Source organism: Drosophila miranda, chromosome XR, assembly GCF_003369915.1.
Source record: "Drosophila miranda strain MSH22 chromosome XR, D.miranda_PacBio2.1, whole genome shotgun sequence".
Classification (NCBI taxonomy): domain Eukaryota; kingdom Metazoa; phylum Arthropoda; class Insecta; order Diptera; family Drosophilidae; genus Drosophila; species Drosophila miranda.
Genome location: NC_046674.1, coordinates 15,031,606 through 15,047,760, shown reverse-complemented (window position 1 = coordinate 15,047,760; position 16,155 = coordinate 15,031,606). Strand labels below are relative to the sequence as shown.

At 47.4% G+C, this 16,155-nt stretch overlaps 1 protein-coding gene across 3 annotated transcripts in view; it reads left to right on the top strand.

Annotated features, from left to right (window-relative positions):
• LOC108151992 (MOB kinase activator-like 2) overlaps positions 1-16,155 on the top strand; it is a 38,646-nt gene that overhangs the window by 7,226 nt on the left and 15,265 nt on the right. Inside the window, exons 1-2 of one of the 3 annotated variants that reach the window (XM_017280958.2) lie at positions 1,000-1,238; positions 9,498-10,599. The exons of the other annotated variants lie outside the window; for them this stretch is intronic. Coding sequence (XP_017136447.1) covers positions 9,689-10,599 — 911 coding nt within the window. The 5' untranslated portion in view covers positions 1,000-1,238; positions 9,498-9,688. Of the gene's footprint in view, positions 1-999; positions 1,239-9,497; positions 10,600-16,155 lie in introns of those variants that run through there. 3 annotated transcript variants of the gene reach the window in all.

The following is a 16,155-nucleotide window of genomic DNA, read 5'->3' as shown; positions in this document are numbered from 1 at the left end:
TCTCCCTGTCTCTCTCTCTCTCTCTCTCTTTGGCCGACAGCTGCTCTGTGGCCGTGTTCCTGTTTTTGAACCTTATTTGCTGTGAATGACGATGCGTTTACTTCTCCAGCAAATGATTCCTCGATTCCGTGAAATGCAGTTCCTGTGTTATTCTTCTTTCTATTCTGTTCTTTTTTTTTTTTTTGATTTCTTACTCTGTTTCCTCCTCATGAATGGAGTGGAGAGCCCAAAGAGCGTGATAATTGTACCTTAGGGAGACAGGGGATGGGATGGAATATCATGCGGGTTTTGGGGTTACCTTCCCAACCATTGATAAGGATGAAAGGTCTCACCCTTTGGGGCTAATTAATTGTAACTCATTTTCTAACCATCTATCGTTTCTCCTCTCTTTCAGGTGAGTAAAGCCATATCTTTTACGGAAACCAAGCTAAGCACAAACGAAAGGTAATCCTGTCCTGTATATTTATTGCGTATTTCAGTCCCTTTTTACCCCCCGTTCCCATTTTGGGCAAAAACGCAGTAGATTCTACTGCTATTTGCGCAGTGAGGTCCGTTTCTTGTCGTCTGGCAACGCTGCAGGCCGTCAGCTGCTGAGCATCACACACACAGCTGATGCCGGAGAGAGCACACAGCAGTGCGAAAGAGCGGGAGAGGCAGACAGACAGCGGGCGAGAGAGAGAGAGAGACCTGTCAAACAAGTGGTCGTCCAAGAACACTCGCACAGAAACGTGTATATATATTTGTATGCAAAACACACACAAGCGGCTCTCAGTTGTGCTCGCTCTCGCTCTCTCTCTTGCCATCGCCGCACCATCATCGTCATCTCTGCTGTGTGCTCTGCTTTCGTTGCCAGCCAGCTTCTGTCTGCGGTGGTGTGTGTATGTGTGAGCCAGCAGCAGCAGCAGCAGCAGCAGAGCAGTGAAAGACAAACGTCGGCCTAACGCCTCAACGGGTCTCGTTTGGGGCTGGCTCTCATTGTAAAAATTTCCTTTGCCGTGGTCGGTTCGGTTCGATTCGGTCAGTGAGAGCAGCAGCGGTCGTAGGTCGTCGTCTCGGTTTTTTTTTTTTTTGTTTTACATTGTTATTGGAGGCGCCGCCGCTCGATATTCGTGGCGCAGCAGCAGCAGCATCGACATCGACATCGATCCTCTCAGTGTGAAATGCTAAGCAAAAGTGCAAATACAATCAAACGCAATTGCAAATGCAATTCAATTGCGCGAATCCTGAAAAGGCACAAAGTAAGCAAAGACTCTATTTTTTGTGTGTGTGTGTGTGTTAGTGGCTCCTCTCAAGCCTGCATCAGAGTGTGTGTGAGCTGGTGCCTCTCGTGGCTCTCCTCTCGTATGAAACTGTGTCATTCCACTGCCAAACGGCATACAAGTTTTTCCTCGCCAAACACAAAGCGTTTTAGCCAGAGCTCTTCTGCAACTATTGCTGGTTGTAGTTGCTGCCACGGTTTGTTGCTTCACTGATTACGCGCAATGCAGCAGCGGTGGCAGTGGTGGCAGCGGTGGCAGCGGTGGCAGACGGCAGCCCGAGTTCAGTTGCAAAACCGGCGAAGCGCGACTGTTGCCAATGCAGCGCCTAGAATTGGCACACCAACAACGGCAGCAGCAGCAGCAAACAACAACAACAACTGTTACGGTACATTCACGAGTGCTGTTGCTGCTGCCACTGCCACCATCGCACCATCCGAGCCGAACCTAACCACCACCACGGTTTTTTTTTCCATATTGTTTTAACCACTTCCTTTGCCGCAGCGGCAGGAACTTCCTTCCTGAGAGGCTTCCTGTCTGGGCCATCCCCCAACTCCCCCTGCCGCTGCCCCTGCCCCTGTCCCTGCCTTGTCAGGTGTTCCTGCCCCTGCCTTTGCCACTTTGCCCCTTTTTTTCTTCTTCTTCTTCGTTGCTGCAGTTGTCAACCCCGTTAACGCCTACGTGTTCACAGGCTCAGGGCACACACTTGACGAGTGGTTACGTTCCGTTCCTTTCCTTTCCGTTCCATTCCATTCCGTTCGGTTCGACCCCAGAGCCGCCCGCATGCCATTTCTCACACCTACCGCATTCCCCCACAGCCCAAACCACAGTTCGCGTTAGGGCATTTATCGATTTTTGTGTGTGTTTTGGTCATGCTAAAAGTTTTTTTTTTTTTTTTTTTTGTTTTTTTGCAAATTAGTTGGTTTCGGCTGGGAATTTCCATGAAGCGCTAGGAACAAATCTACGGGAAATATCCAGTTTCATGGAATATTCAATGGAAAGTCAATTTTGTTTGCTCTCTTATTGATTGGGGTTTAGCCCCATATTATGAAATAGTTCTCATGCCATTACAGCTGTAAGGGTGGGGGTTTTCCCCCAAGAAGATGATTTCTGGGAAGCAGGAAGCACTGCCATTGGCACCATTAGGGGTAGTCAAAGAGGGTGTCCTTTGGAGGTTTTTACATTGAATATTCCCTAAAAAAACCACCCACTTTCAAGGGCCAATAAGCTATCCACTAGATTGAGGTGTTTTCCCCAGTACTTTCGCTTCGTTTTCCCTGGCAATACACAGATTATACCGATGTTCAGACTAATCGATGGCACAACAGAAACAGCTTCGTGCCACAGCTCTGCAGCTATGCCCCACAAGGATATTCACAGTTATCTGAAAAGTGGGTTATCTTTTGAACTGTTGTGTGGCTCGGCGGCGAGCGAGTGACCAAACGGCGGACCGAAAAACATCTCCGCCTTCGATTGATGCGCCCCGTTTGCCGTGAACCGTTATACCATACAGATACACACACACGCTCGTGCATGTAGAGGCACTTATCAATGTGTAGCATGTCACCTCGCGCGTTGCATGTGCATCTTGCATCTTGCATCTTGCTCTGTATGCTCTCCACGGCTCACGTCACCATCAGCGTCAGCGTCAACCCGGCGGATACAGAAGAGGCGGAGGCAGAGGCAGAGGCAGAGACAGAGACGGAGGCAGCAAGGTTTCCTGCTCTCGACAGTTGATGTTGTGAAACTCGTTTTATACCTTGTCTCTCTCTCTCTCTCTCTCTCTTTTATTTCTTTGATGCTCATAATTCTACAGCTTTTCTATGGCTCTGATAGGCGGGGTTGCGGGTTTGGGGGGGGGAGTGACTTTGCCCGTTTTCGGTTTCGGTTTCTTTTTCGACTTGGCGCTCTCTCCTCTCTCTCTCTCTTCTGTAGCTTTTGCCAAATACTCGTTTGACCTTTAACGGTGCTTACCCCCACCCCCACCCCTCTCCGCCCCCGTCCCTTACAAAATTCGGCAACAATTAAGGCACTCCATTCAAAACGCGAGCAATGCCAATTCCCGCAAACAAACACTCGGCGACGCGTTGCTAGAATCACTTAATAAATTTTTGTGATTTAATTGTTCCTCTCACCCGTGTACCCCCTGTCGCAGCTCGTGGGCGGTGGAGAGGGTGTGACGGAGACGGAGACGAAGATGGAGATGGAGACAAAAGACAACCCCATCGAATGGCGACGGGCTTCAATGCGAGTTGAAGGTTAAGTGCGGCGATAGCGACACGGAAATCGAGTGGAATAGAGCTGGCTCTACGGGCCGTAGTTGGTGTGGAGCACCCCCCCTCCCCCCACCCCTGTATATCGGTGTATATTATGGATTGCCATTCAAATGTAAATCGCACTCGTGACTGTGGCATTTCTTCTCTTTGCAACCATTTTTGCCCCGTGCGTTCCCGTTTATTATAAATAACCTTAAACGATTTTTCTGCCCCACGAAAAGTGTCAATGTCAGCTGTTTTGGTGGGGAAAGCACAGGCGAACGAGAAAAATCGAAGACCTGTGTGCTAAATTTATTATTCAGCTGTCGGCAATAGGCCATCCATGGGGCCTCTGCTGCTCTGCTGCTCTGCTGCTCCGCTGCTTTCTGCTTTCTTCTTTCGCTGGCAGCACAAAACGTATCTTAAAATAAACCTCATATTTTATTCTAAATTCGCAAAATGTTTTCCGTCAGGCCACAGCGTGTCCCGCTCTCTGCCTCCTTGCCACCGTGCCACCGTGCCACTAATTGCACGCGCGTATGCAGCAGAAGATCCAATCGCACATGTTCGCAGGCTTCTTAAATAATTGTTGGCTGTCACTTGGCCTGTGGCCGGTCAGGGGGGCGGCCAGGGGAGTGCATAAAGATGTATCCATGTTGCAATGTTTTGTGTGTTTTTTGTCCATGCCCCCACACATTTCTTTCAGGGGATTTGTAACAGAAATGGAGACGGGCACTCGAGATGTGGTGGAGACTTTGCTTTGGCTGCTTCACCCACAACATTGTGGCATTATTGATTTCCTTGTGAGAGCGAGATAGCAACATATATACATATGTTTTATGGGGGAAGCATTTGATGGGCCGATCAGCCGTAAAACATTATGTATTCCTCCCCTCCATGCCCCTACCCCCACCTCCACATCGTAATTATGCGGTTGTGCCCGATGCGGCGGCATCTTCAACCAGCCCAAAAAGAAGCCCCGGTAACTGGATAGTGAAAATTGCCTTGGTTTTTCCTCCATTTTCCTCGAACAAAACAATTTTCGGCTACTTTTGCAATCGGCAATCGCTCGACTCCCACAGAAACACAGAAACACAGCGTCCGCCTCTGGGTCCACTTTTCCTATAATTTTACGAGTATCTATCTCCTGGTTTTCCCTCGTGTTGTTTTTCGTTTTCGTTCATCAAATTGAGTTAGCGAAAATTACTATAATTTTGGTGGGAAATTTTATGGGTCAAAATGTTGACAATGCGCCCCACAGAGGCAGGGGCCCCACACAAAAGTGGGGTAGAAAGGCAGACGAGACGAGACGAGACGCCGCTGACCGCAGCGCATATTGTATCTCATTTTTTTCCATTTCCATTTCCATTTTGTTTTTTGTTGTTTTGTTTTTTACTAATTTGCTTAATTAGCGCGACTTACACACATCTACAGGGTATACCCGTAGCATAGTCCCCACTTTGGGGTTGTGTGTGTGTTTTTTTTTTTGTAACACGATTTAATTGGGTCTACGAGCATTTATTTTTATTGTTTCTCTTCTCTTTTCGGTAATTTCTGCAGAGTCTCTTCTTTACTTGTATTTTATTTTGTTTTATTCATTTTTTGTTGTTTTTTCCTTTCTTATTTCTCTCACGTTTTGGGCTCTACACAAGTTTATGGCGGGGCCTGAGAGCTGAGCGAGCGCCGTCGTGAATGGAGTCGAGGGAATGGATTGGAGTACAGTGTGGCGTAGAGAGAGAGAGGAGTACACTGTGGCTTAGCGAGAGAGAGAGAGAGAAAGAGGAGTACACCGTGGCGTATAGAGAGGAGGAGGAGGAGTGGTGGAGTACACCGTGGCGTATAGAGAGGAGGTGGAGTGGTGGAGTACACTGGAGATTGGATTGGAGTGGAGCAATAGCCAGACGGACGGACGGACAGACAGACAGACAGACAGACATTCCCATTAATGCTGGAAACGTGATGTGCGGCGTTTTGTGTAACTCGCCGTGAGAACATCGCGGGCTCTGCAATCGCTCAGGTTTCGCTTCGGTTTAAATGACAGCCACAGCCGCGGATTGAAACGTTCGAGCGAACGAGCGATCGAGCGAGCACAGCACGTAGATCCCCACAGATCGATCCATGGATTGGCTTTCCGTTTTGTATCTTTCTCTCTTTAGTCTCTTAGATGCACTCCCATTTGCATATGTGCTCGTTCCAGCCATCAGGCAATTGTGCGCGGCCTTCGGAGTGTGAAAATTGCTGCAATCGCTGAACGCACCGCCTCGAACGTTTTCAAGTACATTTATGGGCCGTCGATCTATCATCTGGTGCTGGTGATGGTGCGGGGTCGAGCCCTTGGAAACGGGGGCTTGGCTAATTGCCAGCAAGATCTCTACAGATTGGCTCTGATTTGGTATCCAAGTCACTAGACCATATGGGAATTATCGGAAGCTTTAATCGCACCTATTTAGAGTCACCTTCAAAGGTGATAATCCAACGTGTACAGCCACAAAAACTAGACCGTCTGTGAAGCAATTTCGTGTTGAAATAAGTTCCAGTTCAGATCCGATCGGATCAGTAATGGATGTTCATGTTCTCTCTTTTGTGTAATGATCGAAGAACTGAGAGTTCCGCCAAATCAATTTCCATTTCTACACACTGCCTGGAGTGCTACTCGTACGGGTGTGTGTGTGTGTGTGAGTGTGTGTGACCCCAAAGCGGGGCATCATCCGAGTAGTGGAAACCGCAAAGCTAATTGCTTATGCACAACGCATAACCTTGCCACTCCATGACACTTCTGGCCCTTCCCTTTCGTCTGCCTGCAGGGCGGAGGAGCGCTGAAGCGTCGAGAGGGGGGGATACTGGCGGATAGGGTACGGATAGAGAGAAAGCTTTCATCATTTTTCCGCAGCCGCATTGAAAAGGAATGGATAGAGAGAACTGTTGGCCAGGCACGCAGGCAGACAGGCGGCTTACGGGCGGCTTTCGGGGGGGCTTTCGGGGGGGCTCTCGGGGGGGCTCTCGGGCGGGGAGGCAGTGCTTGGCTTAATTGAAAATTCACAGTAATGCCGGGCTGTGGAAAACGACAGCTGCTGTGTGGATAAACACGGAAAACAGAGGAAAAGGCAGCCAGCAGCCAGCAGCAGCAGCCGCCCGACCAAAGAAAAGAAAAAGAAAACACATTAAAATAAATATAATTATTTCTTCTTTTTTTCTTGGCTAGACTGGGACTGGGGGCTGGCGGGTGGGGGGGTGGGGAGACTTCTTTGCTTTTATTTTTTGCTCTTAAGCGCTTTATATTTCTCGAGATTTCCGCATGCTTTGTCAACCGTGGAAGAGGCACGAACTTTCATTTTAAAAATTCTCGAAGCGTGTGCCGCACACCCCGCCGCCCCATTTTCTACCACAGAAACTATGGCTTTTTCCTCCCCCAAATCCAAAAAAAAAAATGCACAGTGTCATCATCATCATTATCATGGATCAGAGGCTCCACGAGGCTTCGGAGTCTCTTGCTTTTGTTTCTTTGGAAACTTTCATGGTTGCCGGAGTGACTTAATTCTAACGTCGCGACGTGACTGGCAGATCACTCGAGAGAGCATGTAATTTGCAAATTAAGAGCTGCTCTGGTAGAAAGTTTTAGAAGTGTTTTATGATCTCCCAAATGATCCGTAAGACACAGCACACTTTCAATTTTCTGGCAAAAACTCCACCCAACATCCAGGCCGCCCCGAGATACAATTCAATCTCTGGTACGGCCCGTCCGTTGTGAAAGTTACTAAGTGTCAAAACTCTGAGGCCATTCTATTTTTCACACCTTTTTCTTTTACTTTTCCGTACTAGCCTTGTCTCGTGCCCCCCCACCAGAGAGCTTGCCACTGCCACTGCCACTGAATCATTGAATCACTGAATCCACACCGCACATCAGGCACGTTGTGCGGTGGTCCGATGGTCCGATGGTCCGATGGTCCATGCGGGAGCCAGCAGATAAGCTTTTTCTCGTATATGGCATGTGCCGGGAAATTCTGTTGCATATGCAGAAAAAAAAAACGAAACGAAACGAAACCCATGTGTCATATTTTTGCCAAGTGATACCGTAATCTCCAGAGCTTACGCAGGGGCTTACTGCCGTTGGACAGAAGCTTCCGGCGTGGCTTTTATCATGCGAGCTCTCTCTCTCTCAGGCATTTGCCGCAAGAATCTGTTGCCCCTCATTTATTTGGCCAGGCCAGACCAGGCGGCTCCGCTCCCTTCACTTTCAAACGGATGGACCAATCCATGGCATTGCTTACCTCGTAATCGTATTCGTACACGTGCCCCGTGCCTCGTGCCCCGTGCCCCGTGCTCTGTGGCGGGGCGGATATTTGGGTGAAGGTTACCCGGGTGTCCCCGGGTCCCAACTGGTGGCGACTCCTGCTGCACTCAATATCATAATGCCACAAGAGTGTGGCCTCCTCTGCGCCTCCGCTGTTCTCCTCGCTTCTCTCTCAGAGCTGTGGGGACCCCTGCCTTCTGCCCGCCTTCTTCTTGCCCTTCTTTAATGATGTGTTTTAATTTTGCTTTGTCGTGTCGTTTCGCTGGCGTTTTTTTTCTGCGCCTCGGCTGGAGATTGCGTAAGCATTTGGATGACGCCGCCTTTTACTTTCTTTTTCTTCTTTGAGGCAAGAAAAAGGAACAGCAGAGCACATTATCATACCATTTCTTATGTGCTGCTGTGTGCCTGCCTGCCTGCCCCTACAATTAATGCTTTAAACTTGGCCTTAACGCATATGTATGAGTATTTGCATGAATTAACGCGCTTCAGTGGGGGGACCTCTGTAAAAAGTTCAAACACAAATCAGAAGAAACTTATAATTCATTTCTCTGTATTTCTGTAGTAAATCTAATTAACATATAAGCGGATTTGAAGGCAACAACCATCGCCCCATCCCATCCCATTCCATCCCATCCATCGCACGCGCCTACTCACTCGCATATTGCCAAATGGGGCCTCCCTCTCCCACTCTCACCCCCTCTCTGTCGCTCTGTCGCTCTCTCGCCTTTTTGGATTTTGTTTTTTTCCTTTGGCTTTTGGCTTGTGTCGAAAAACTCACGCGATCCGCGTTTTCTAACGACAAATATATAGAAATAAAATACACATGAGAGATGTGTGTATTTCGAGCAAATTCGTATGTAAAATATGTATATAAAACTTAAATATTAAATACAAGAGCGGGAGAGCACATGGTGCACTGTGGTTCGCATTTACGAGTGTACGGGCGATTAGGAGCGGAACAAAATTTATTACAAAACTTGTCCAGAACATTCGAATGGGGCGGACGACGGTCGGGGGATTACCTTGTGGATTAGCGCTTTCGTTCAACTTGTGGGGAATCTTTAAATACGGCAATATCTTATTTATAGCCATCGATTGCGATATGCCATCAACTGCAGGCTGGTGGAGATCTTTGGAGAGTACGATTTTTCCAGAAATTGAATATTTTGGTATGGTTTTAGGCTTGGTTCTTGGACTTTGGATTTGGATAAACTTATTGAGTTATCGAAAACATTCGTTATTATCGATTAGTGGCGATTGTTTATAGGGGCCTTTCTCTTATGGGAAACTTTTACAAGGATGAAAGGTCTCTAAGTGGAAGATCCCAGCGGATATCGGATGGCTATCGAATATAATATGCGATAGTTAGTACGATAGTTTCTTAATGTTTCTCATTCCATTAATTGTTTTTGTGTATATTTGGTTTTTGAAATTTTCTGATGGCCCCCCCCCATATTCTTCTGGTTTTCCAACGTACCCCGTCCCACTGTGCCATTCTTTGGGGAGTGGGGGGTTTTCGCTCAAATGTGGAAAAATTTGAAGCCTATGAATGACACACACACACACACACACACACACACTATCACACACACATGCGAGTCTCGAGAAGTTTTGAATGGCGAAAAGCACGCAAAAGGGAATCCGTGAAACAAAGTTGAAAGTTCGCTAAATGCTTTTTTTTATATTTTTGTTTAGAAGAAAGTTTGAAGCTTAAAAAAAGAAACAGAAAAAACAGAAATTGAATAAAATTTAAATGTGTGCAAAAGTAAGTTAATCGCAAAAACAACAAAAACACAGTGACAAAAACGAAAAGAAGAGAAAAGCAGACGATAAGCAGAGACGAAAAAGTAAAACAGAAAATCAGTAAAGGAGAAAAGTGACAGTGAATGATGTTGAGAGCGCCCACACAGCACATCGTGGAACTCGGCTTCGGAACGAAAACCCCAACAACAACAACGTCGACGGCAGCAGCGACAGCGGCAGCGGCAGCCAGCGGAAAGCAGCAGCAGCAGCATCGCAGCAAGACTTCTCTGTTGCAAAAGCTCAGGCATCAGCAGCAAAAGCTCCAACGACAGCTGACATCGCCACACGGAGAGGCAGAGGCCGAGGCAGAAGCAGAATATTATTTCCAGCATCAGCAGCAGCAGCAGCGGCAGCAACAGGCACCTTCGCCACACTCGAGCGACAAGTGTCTTCTGTTGCTCGCGGCGACCATAGCAGGCGGAGAGGAGGCATTGCCGCTGAAGACCAAGAAGAAGAAGGAGTCCTGCAGCTACAATCTAGCAGCAGCCCTAAGGCGCCACAAGAAGCCAAAGACAGCGACAACGATAGTCGCCACAGCCACATCACCGGTGGCACCAACAGCAACGGCAACGGCAGCGGCAGCGTCAGCCGCAACCTCAACAGACGACGACGACAGTTGTCGCAGCATCAGCAGCGGCAGCAGTCTCTCAAACAGTTGCATTAACCATCATAGCAGCACGCCTTATAGAGACACAAGTGGCAACAACAACAACTACCTAAGTAATTACAATTGCAAAACCAGCGAGCAACAGCAAACAGCAGCAGCAACAGCAACAGCAACAGCGTGGAAAGCAACAACACAGCCACAACAACAGCAACAACAGCTGCTCATTAACAGGTCAGGAAGCGGCAACAACAGCAGCAGCAGTGGCCCCACATCGATCATGTCACCCACATCGCAGGCGCCCACCCGAACCTCGCTCTTCGATTCCTGCCACCGCAAGATCCGCCTCATAGGCGGCGGTCCAGTGGCCTTTCTCGGCGGCCTCGTTGCGTAAGTTGCCTTTTGAAAAACCCCCATATGAATCTATAATATCATATAGTGTATATAAGTGATTCCCCAGCGATGAGAATGATGGATAAGCAGGGGGATTCCTGTTCCTCAGCTCCCATAGCCCTGAATCTTTGATAAAGTGATGCAAATATTGCATATTTATAGAGAAGAGAAGGAAAAACGTTCCAAAAGTATCCAAAATGAAGATGAAGTGAAATTGAAAGACCAAAGCAAACGTTTTCTCAGCGTTTAATGGTTTCTTCTATAAGAAAATCATTACTTACAAGACTATGGGCTCTCTTTTAATGTGTTTACACTAGAAGACTCTATTAGCACACAGCTTTACAGGGTATTTACTTCTGGATTTCGTTTGTTCCAACAAAGAACTTGTCTGTGGATCCCCTCCAAACCTTGTGAACTGTTAAATAGGTGATGAAAACTAGACAATTACAAAGTACTGTACTCCAAGACGGCAGTGATCTTAACCTCAAAATATAAATAGAAAATGGAACAGAAGCTGTCCATTGAATTTGTCATTAGCCAGAAAATTAGCTTAAAAGAACACCAAGAATATTTCCGAGTAACGAAAAGACAGACCCAAGACATTAGCCCAAATATGAGGCACGATGCCAAGCCATGCCATGCCATTCCATTCCATTCCGTTCCTTAACTGCTATTATAGTGAGATCAACTTTCTAAGGTCGTGGCGGAGATTGGCCAGGCAATTGCACAAAAGTCGAATAATAATAATACTAATAATGTGTCTGCATTATGGAAAATACTTGAAAAATCCACAGTCGCAGTCAAAGGTCGGACAAAGGAAGCGAAAGACTCGAAAATAAAAGAACCAACAAAAATACAGAGCACAGGGCACGGGCACCCCACATAAATGTAGGTATTTACTCACTTTTTGATGGCTTTAATTACGAACATTTCTCAAGCGTTGGGCCTTTGTGTGGAGTTTTAGTTTTCGGCCACCAAAAGCACTCTGTGCGAGCGCGAATTCAAGGTTCGAGCGGCAATTAAAATATCACAAAAGTGGAAAAAAAGAAACAGAAACAGAAAATAGAAACAGAAACCGAAACCGAAACAGAAACAAAGGCAAACAGCCCAGTGGGTAAATTTATGCACATGTATTGTTTAGTAGGCCTAAAGGTCCCACAACAAAATGCGTTTTGGAGGTCACACCTTCTGCGATAACGGGCAGACAGGAGGCGGAGGACTTCCTTATTTGCTTGTGGTCCAAATTTAACCGAGATCCATCATCGTCCCATCCCCGCTGGAGCTATATTTATATATGATTTGGCTTTGTTTGGGCACCAACAGCAGCAGCAGCACCAGCACCAGAGTTAAATGAACTCTCCGAATTAGTGGCGAGGTGAGGCGACCGCAAAAGCGTTGACACCACTCATCTGCCCCTATCGCTGCCCCTCTGCCTGAGTCACAGAGTGCGCTGAACTGATAATTAGTTAGGAAACCAAATATTGACTTGCATGAACATGCATAAACACTAGACGAAGATGAAGAGAGAGAATAGCAAGTAAAGAACTGTAGACTGTGGGCGGCATTGCGACTATCGGGATACCCTTTGTTCGCCCCTCCATACAGACGGGCGTGGAATGCCACCAAAGAGGACTCATGGGCAACACTGCCGAAGAGGAGTTCCTCAGTGCAGATGGCAACACTGCCGAAGAGGAGTTCCCTAGTAAAGATGGCAACACTGCCGAGGAGGAGTTCCTTAGTGCAGATGGCAACACTGTCGAAGAGGCGTTCCCTAGTGCAAATGGCAACGCTGTCCACAAGGACTTGCTTTGTTTTCCTTGTTCCTAATGTGATAATAAATCGATTGTTACGACCTTAAGTACGTTGGAAGAAATCTATTCAGAAATCAGATAATATCGTTCCCATAACTTAAAGTTTGTTTAGCGACGATGATCCCTGGGAAATACGAGCATACCCTTGCACTCCCAGGGACGAGTACCTGCTGCTGAAAAGCGGGGAAAACAGAGGCGGGCGTCCCCAGCACGTCCCCAAGCTCTGACTGTGCCTGTGCCTTTGAGTGTGAGTAACACACAACTTGTTCTGTTGTTTGGGGGTCGCCTTTGTGCATGCAACACACACAGTCACAGCCACAGGGAGGGGGTGCCACTCGAAACAATGACTAACAGTAGGTCTGTCGAGGCAGTAGAAGAAGTCGAAGAAGAGGCACCAACCACATAACAACAGTCATTTGTTATGCGAGTAGCAGCAGAGGCAGCAGCAGGAAGAGTCGCCCTAGCAGCGGGCATTATAAAATGATGATGATTATGATGATAAACCTGTCAGGCACACAAGCCCCAACCAGTGTCAATGGCACACTAAGAAGCTACCAAAAGCTAACCAAAAAGCCAGCCACACGTCGAGGAGACTGAACAAATTTGCATAATAATGTTCAAAAGTCTTGTATTGTCTGATTTGCTTTGGTTTGTAAACAAATACGAAATTAACAAAAATAAATCCCTCAGAGTTCGGCGAGAGATCTCTTCATAAATGAGTAATATTGTCTTGAAGTGGTAGCTCTTGTGGCCAACTGTACTTTCGGTAGCTAATTGAACAGACAGCACAAAGGCCTCTTCTCAATCGGCCTCGTTAACACTTTGGGATTAGTTGTTAACAAATTGGCATATCGAAAGATATGCTAATCACTGTCCAGCATTCATCACAACAGCCTTTGGTCACACTGAAACTGGGAGAATCGATTGTATCGAAACTTAATCGATATTTCGGCTTAAAGTTCGAGACTTTCTGGGAAGAAAGCTGGCCCCAGCACTGGACTTATGGGCGGTACAGTTGTGTTCAGTACAGTGTAACACATGTTACTTGCACTTTTTTCTGCTCCAAGTCTCCACATTGTTAATCTTGGCTGCCTCTGCCCCTGCCTCCTGCCTCCTGCTTCAGCTGTTGTGCCCTTTTTTTTGTGTGCTTTTGGTTGCCCGTCAGTCCATCCACTCTGCCTCGTTGGGTTTTTCGCTCCACATGGTTCGACTTTGGGCCTTATCATATGGCCCCAGTCTCCAGTCTGCAGTCTCCAGAGTCTCGTCTCTCGTCTTGCCCCGTATCCGTACTGTTACCGTTTTCTGTTTCTGTTTCTGCTTCAGCTGGTAGCTAACGTTTTAATTTCCTGTTCCAATTTTTTCCTCTGGCCGGACTTTTATGGGTCTCTCCCGCATCGCATCGCATCGCATCGCATGGCATTATTTTCCTGCCGCTGCTTTACGAGCAATCAACTTTTGTCAGAGATTTGCTCTGATATGGCCAGTAGTAGCCAGTAGCCATGGCTCTTTGGTAAAACATATTCCATTCGATCCATTAGGCATTTGACGGCTAATCATCTGGCCACTAACCTGCTGCCAAGCTGCTGCCTCTCGCCAGCTGTCACAGCTGTTTCGCTGGCGGCTCCAGCCTTGGGGCGGCTCATATTCAAATCGAGAACAGGTGCTCAGGCGACCCCTGGCCCCAGGCACCAGCCACCAGCCACCAGCCAGCGTTCATTGACACTCCACACCAGGGTCTGCACGCACTGGACCACTTAATGACTGGTGGCTCGCAGAACAGCTGGTGGACACAAAGCGTTTCCAGATTACGCTCGAATTAGTAGAGCCAGAAGGCGTATCAAGGTACACGAGTACGAATACGAATACGAATACGTGTGTATTCCGAGTTCATTACGCTTCCTTTGCCCGCTGACTGATGGCCAGAGCCAGAGCCAGAGACCGGAGCCAGCGATGGAGAACCGAGTAATTAGCCAATAGAGAGAGAGAGAGGCAGCTCAAGAATTAGAATTAGCAAATATTTCTTGTACTCGAATGATTATCTCACTGGAAAAACAAGCAGAAAAACTCGGGGAAATGGCATTTCAAAAATCTGTGAAAAGAAAGGGAAGCATTTTACGGGATGTAGGATGTAAGATCATCGCTTGATTCCGCGAACCCTACAAATGACATTCTTTGAGATCCAAAGAACAGTTTCTGGCAATCGGTGGCTTTCTAGAGATCGATCTTAAGTCTTCTTTGGTACTGTACTCATAGAGGGGCGTTGGATCTACAGCAGGGCACACATTCATCTGTTTTTCAGTGGATTTTGTGCACATAAGATAGGGCGATAGGGCATAAGATGGCACCATCTAACGGGATGGCGAATCGAGAGCACCAGACAGATAAAAGCTAAGCTAAGAAGCTCTCTCAAGATCTTCAGATGGCGGCAATTAAATATGGAGAAGAGAAACAATTGCCGTAGAGCCGGCCACCACTGGGTTCTTGGGCGACCCACGACCCCGGTCAACTCTCGACGGAGACAATTGTGCAACGATAGCGGTACATCGTTGGTGCTCTCTCTCTCTCTCTGTCTGCCCCAGCAGATGGCTGTAATTATTAGTCCATTAGCCATCCGGCTGAAGATTTGGAACACGACTCCCCACACAGCAGCGGGATGGCAAAGGTCAGCGGAAATTTCTATTTCCAAGAACCTCAAGGCGGCCAAAAGTGATGCCAAAACAGACAAAAAAACGAGAAAGATGACAACCCGAACCGATTTTCAGTATAATTGCTCGGATTGCAGGTGGGGAAAGAGGTGAAGCAATGGCCCCCTAACAGTATCGGCACAGTGGGACAAAAGAAGCAGATCTCGATGGCAAAACAAAAAAATACAGAGCTCGCAAAAGGTTTACCTTGGGGGCTGCTGCTGTCTGGAGTTCCGGCTGTGGCTCTCTCCCCCTCTCTCTCTCTCTCTCTCTCTCTCTTGCTTTTTAAACCATTTAGCCGCATGTTATGGCCCATCATCATCCGCCATCTATCTACCTGTCTTTCAGTATCTCTCTCTCTCTCTCTCCCTCTCTCTCTCTCTCTGCCTTTTAAATACTTTCCATTATTATTATTATTTCTGGCTCTTTTTGCTGCTGCTGCTTTTTTTTTGTCTTACCTTCTCATCAGCGAAACGTTAATGTCAGTTGTCGTCACCCGATAATGACTCACCCCCCACTCACTCGCACACTGGCACACTCTCGCACAGAAACACCCAAACACACAGACGCCCTGACCAGCTGCTGTCGTCAGCTGTGAGACAGAGAGAGAGCGAGGGGGAGAGGGAGAGGGGCAGAGGCAGTTATTCTCAAAACGAAGCTTGCGCTCTCTCAGCGGGGCGATGATTCTCGTTTTTGTATGCTGGCCGTGTGCCCGCCCCACCGTCAAATGGGCAAAACGGTACTTTGCAATTTATGGCCAAAGCTTTGTCTTGTGTCAGAGACAGAAAGCGACAGAGAGAGATAGAGAGAGAGACCAAAAGAGGGACAGCTATAATATTGGGAATTTTGTTCACATTTTGGTCAGAAGCTGATTCATATCGGGGGCTTTTTGGCCATTTTCCCAAGTCCCCAATCCGCTACATCCTCCTCATCCATCCAGCCATCCATCCATCCATCCATCCATTCATTCACATCCGCCATTGACAACAGCAAAAAAAAAAAGAGAAAAATAAAAGAAGAAAAAAGTTAATTAAAATGTATATTTTCTAAGCCGCTAA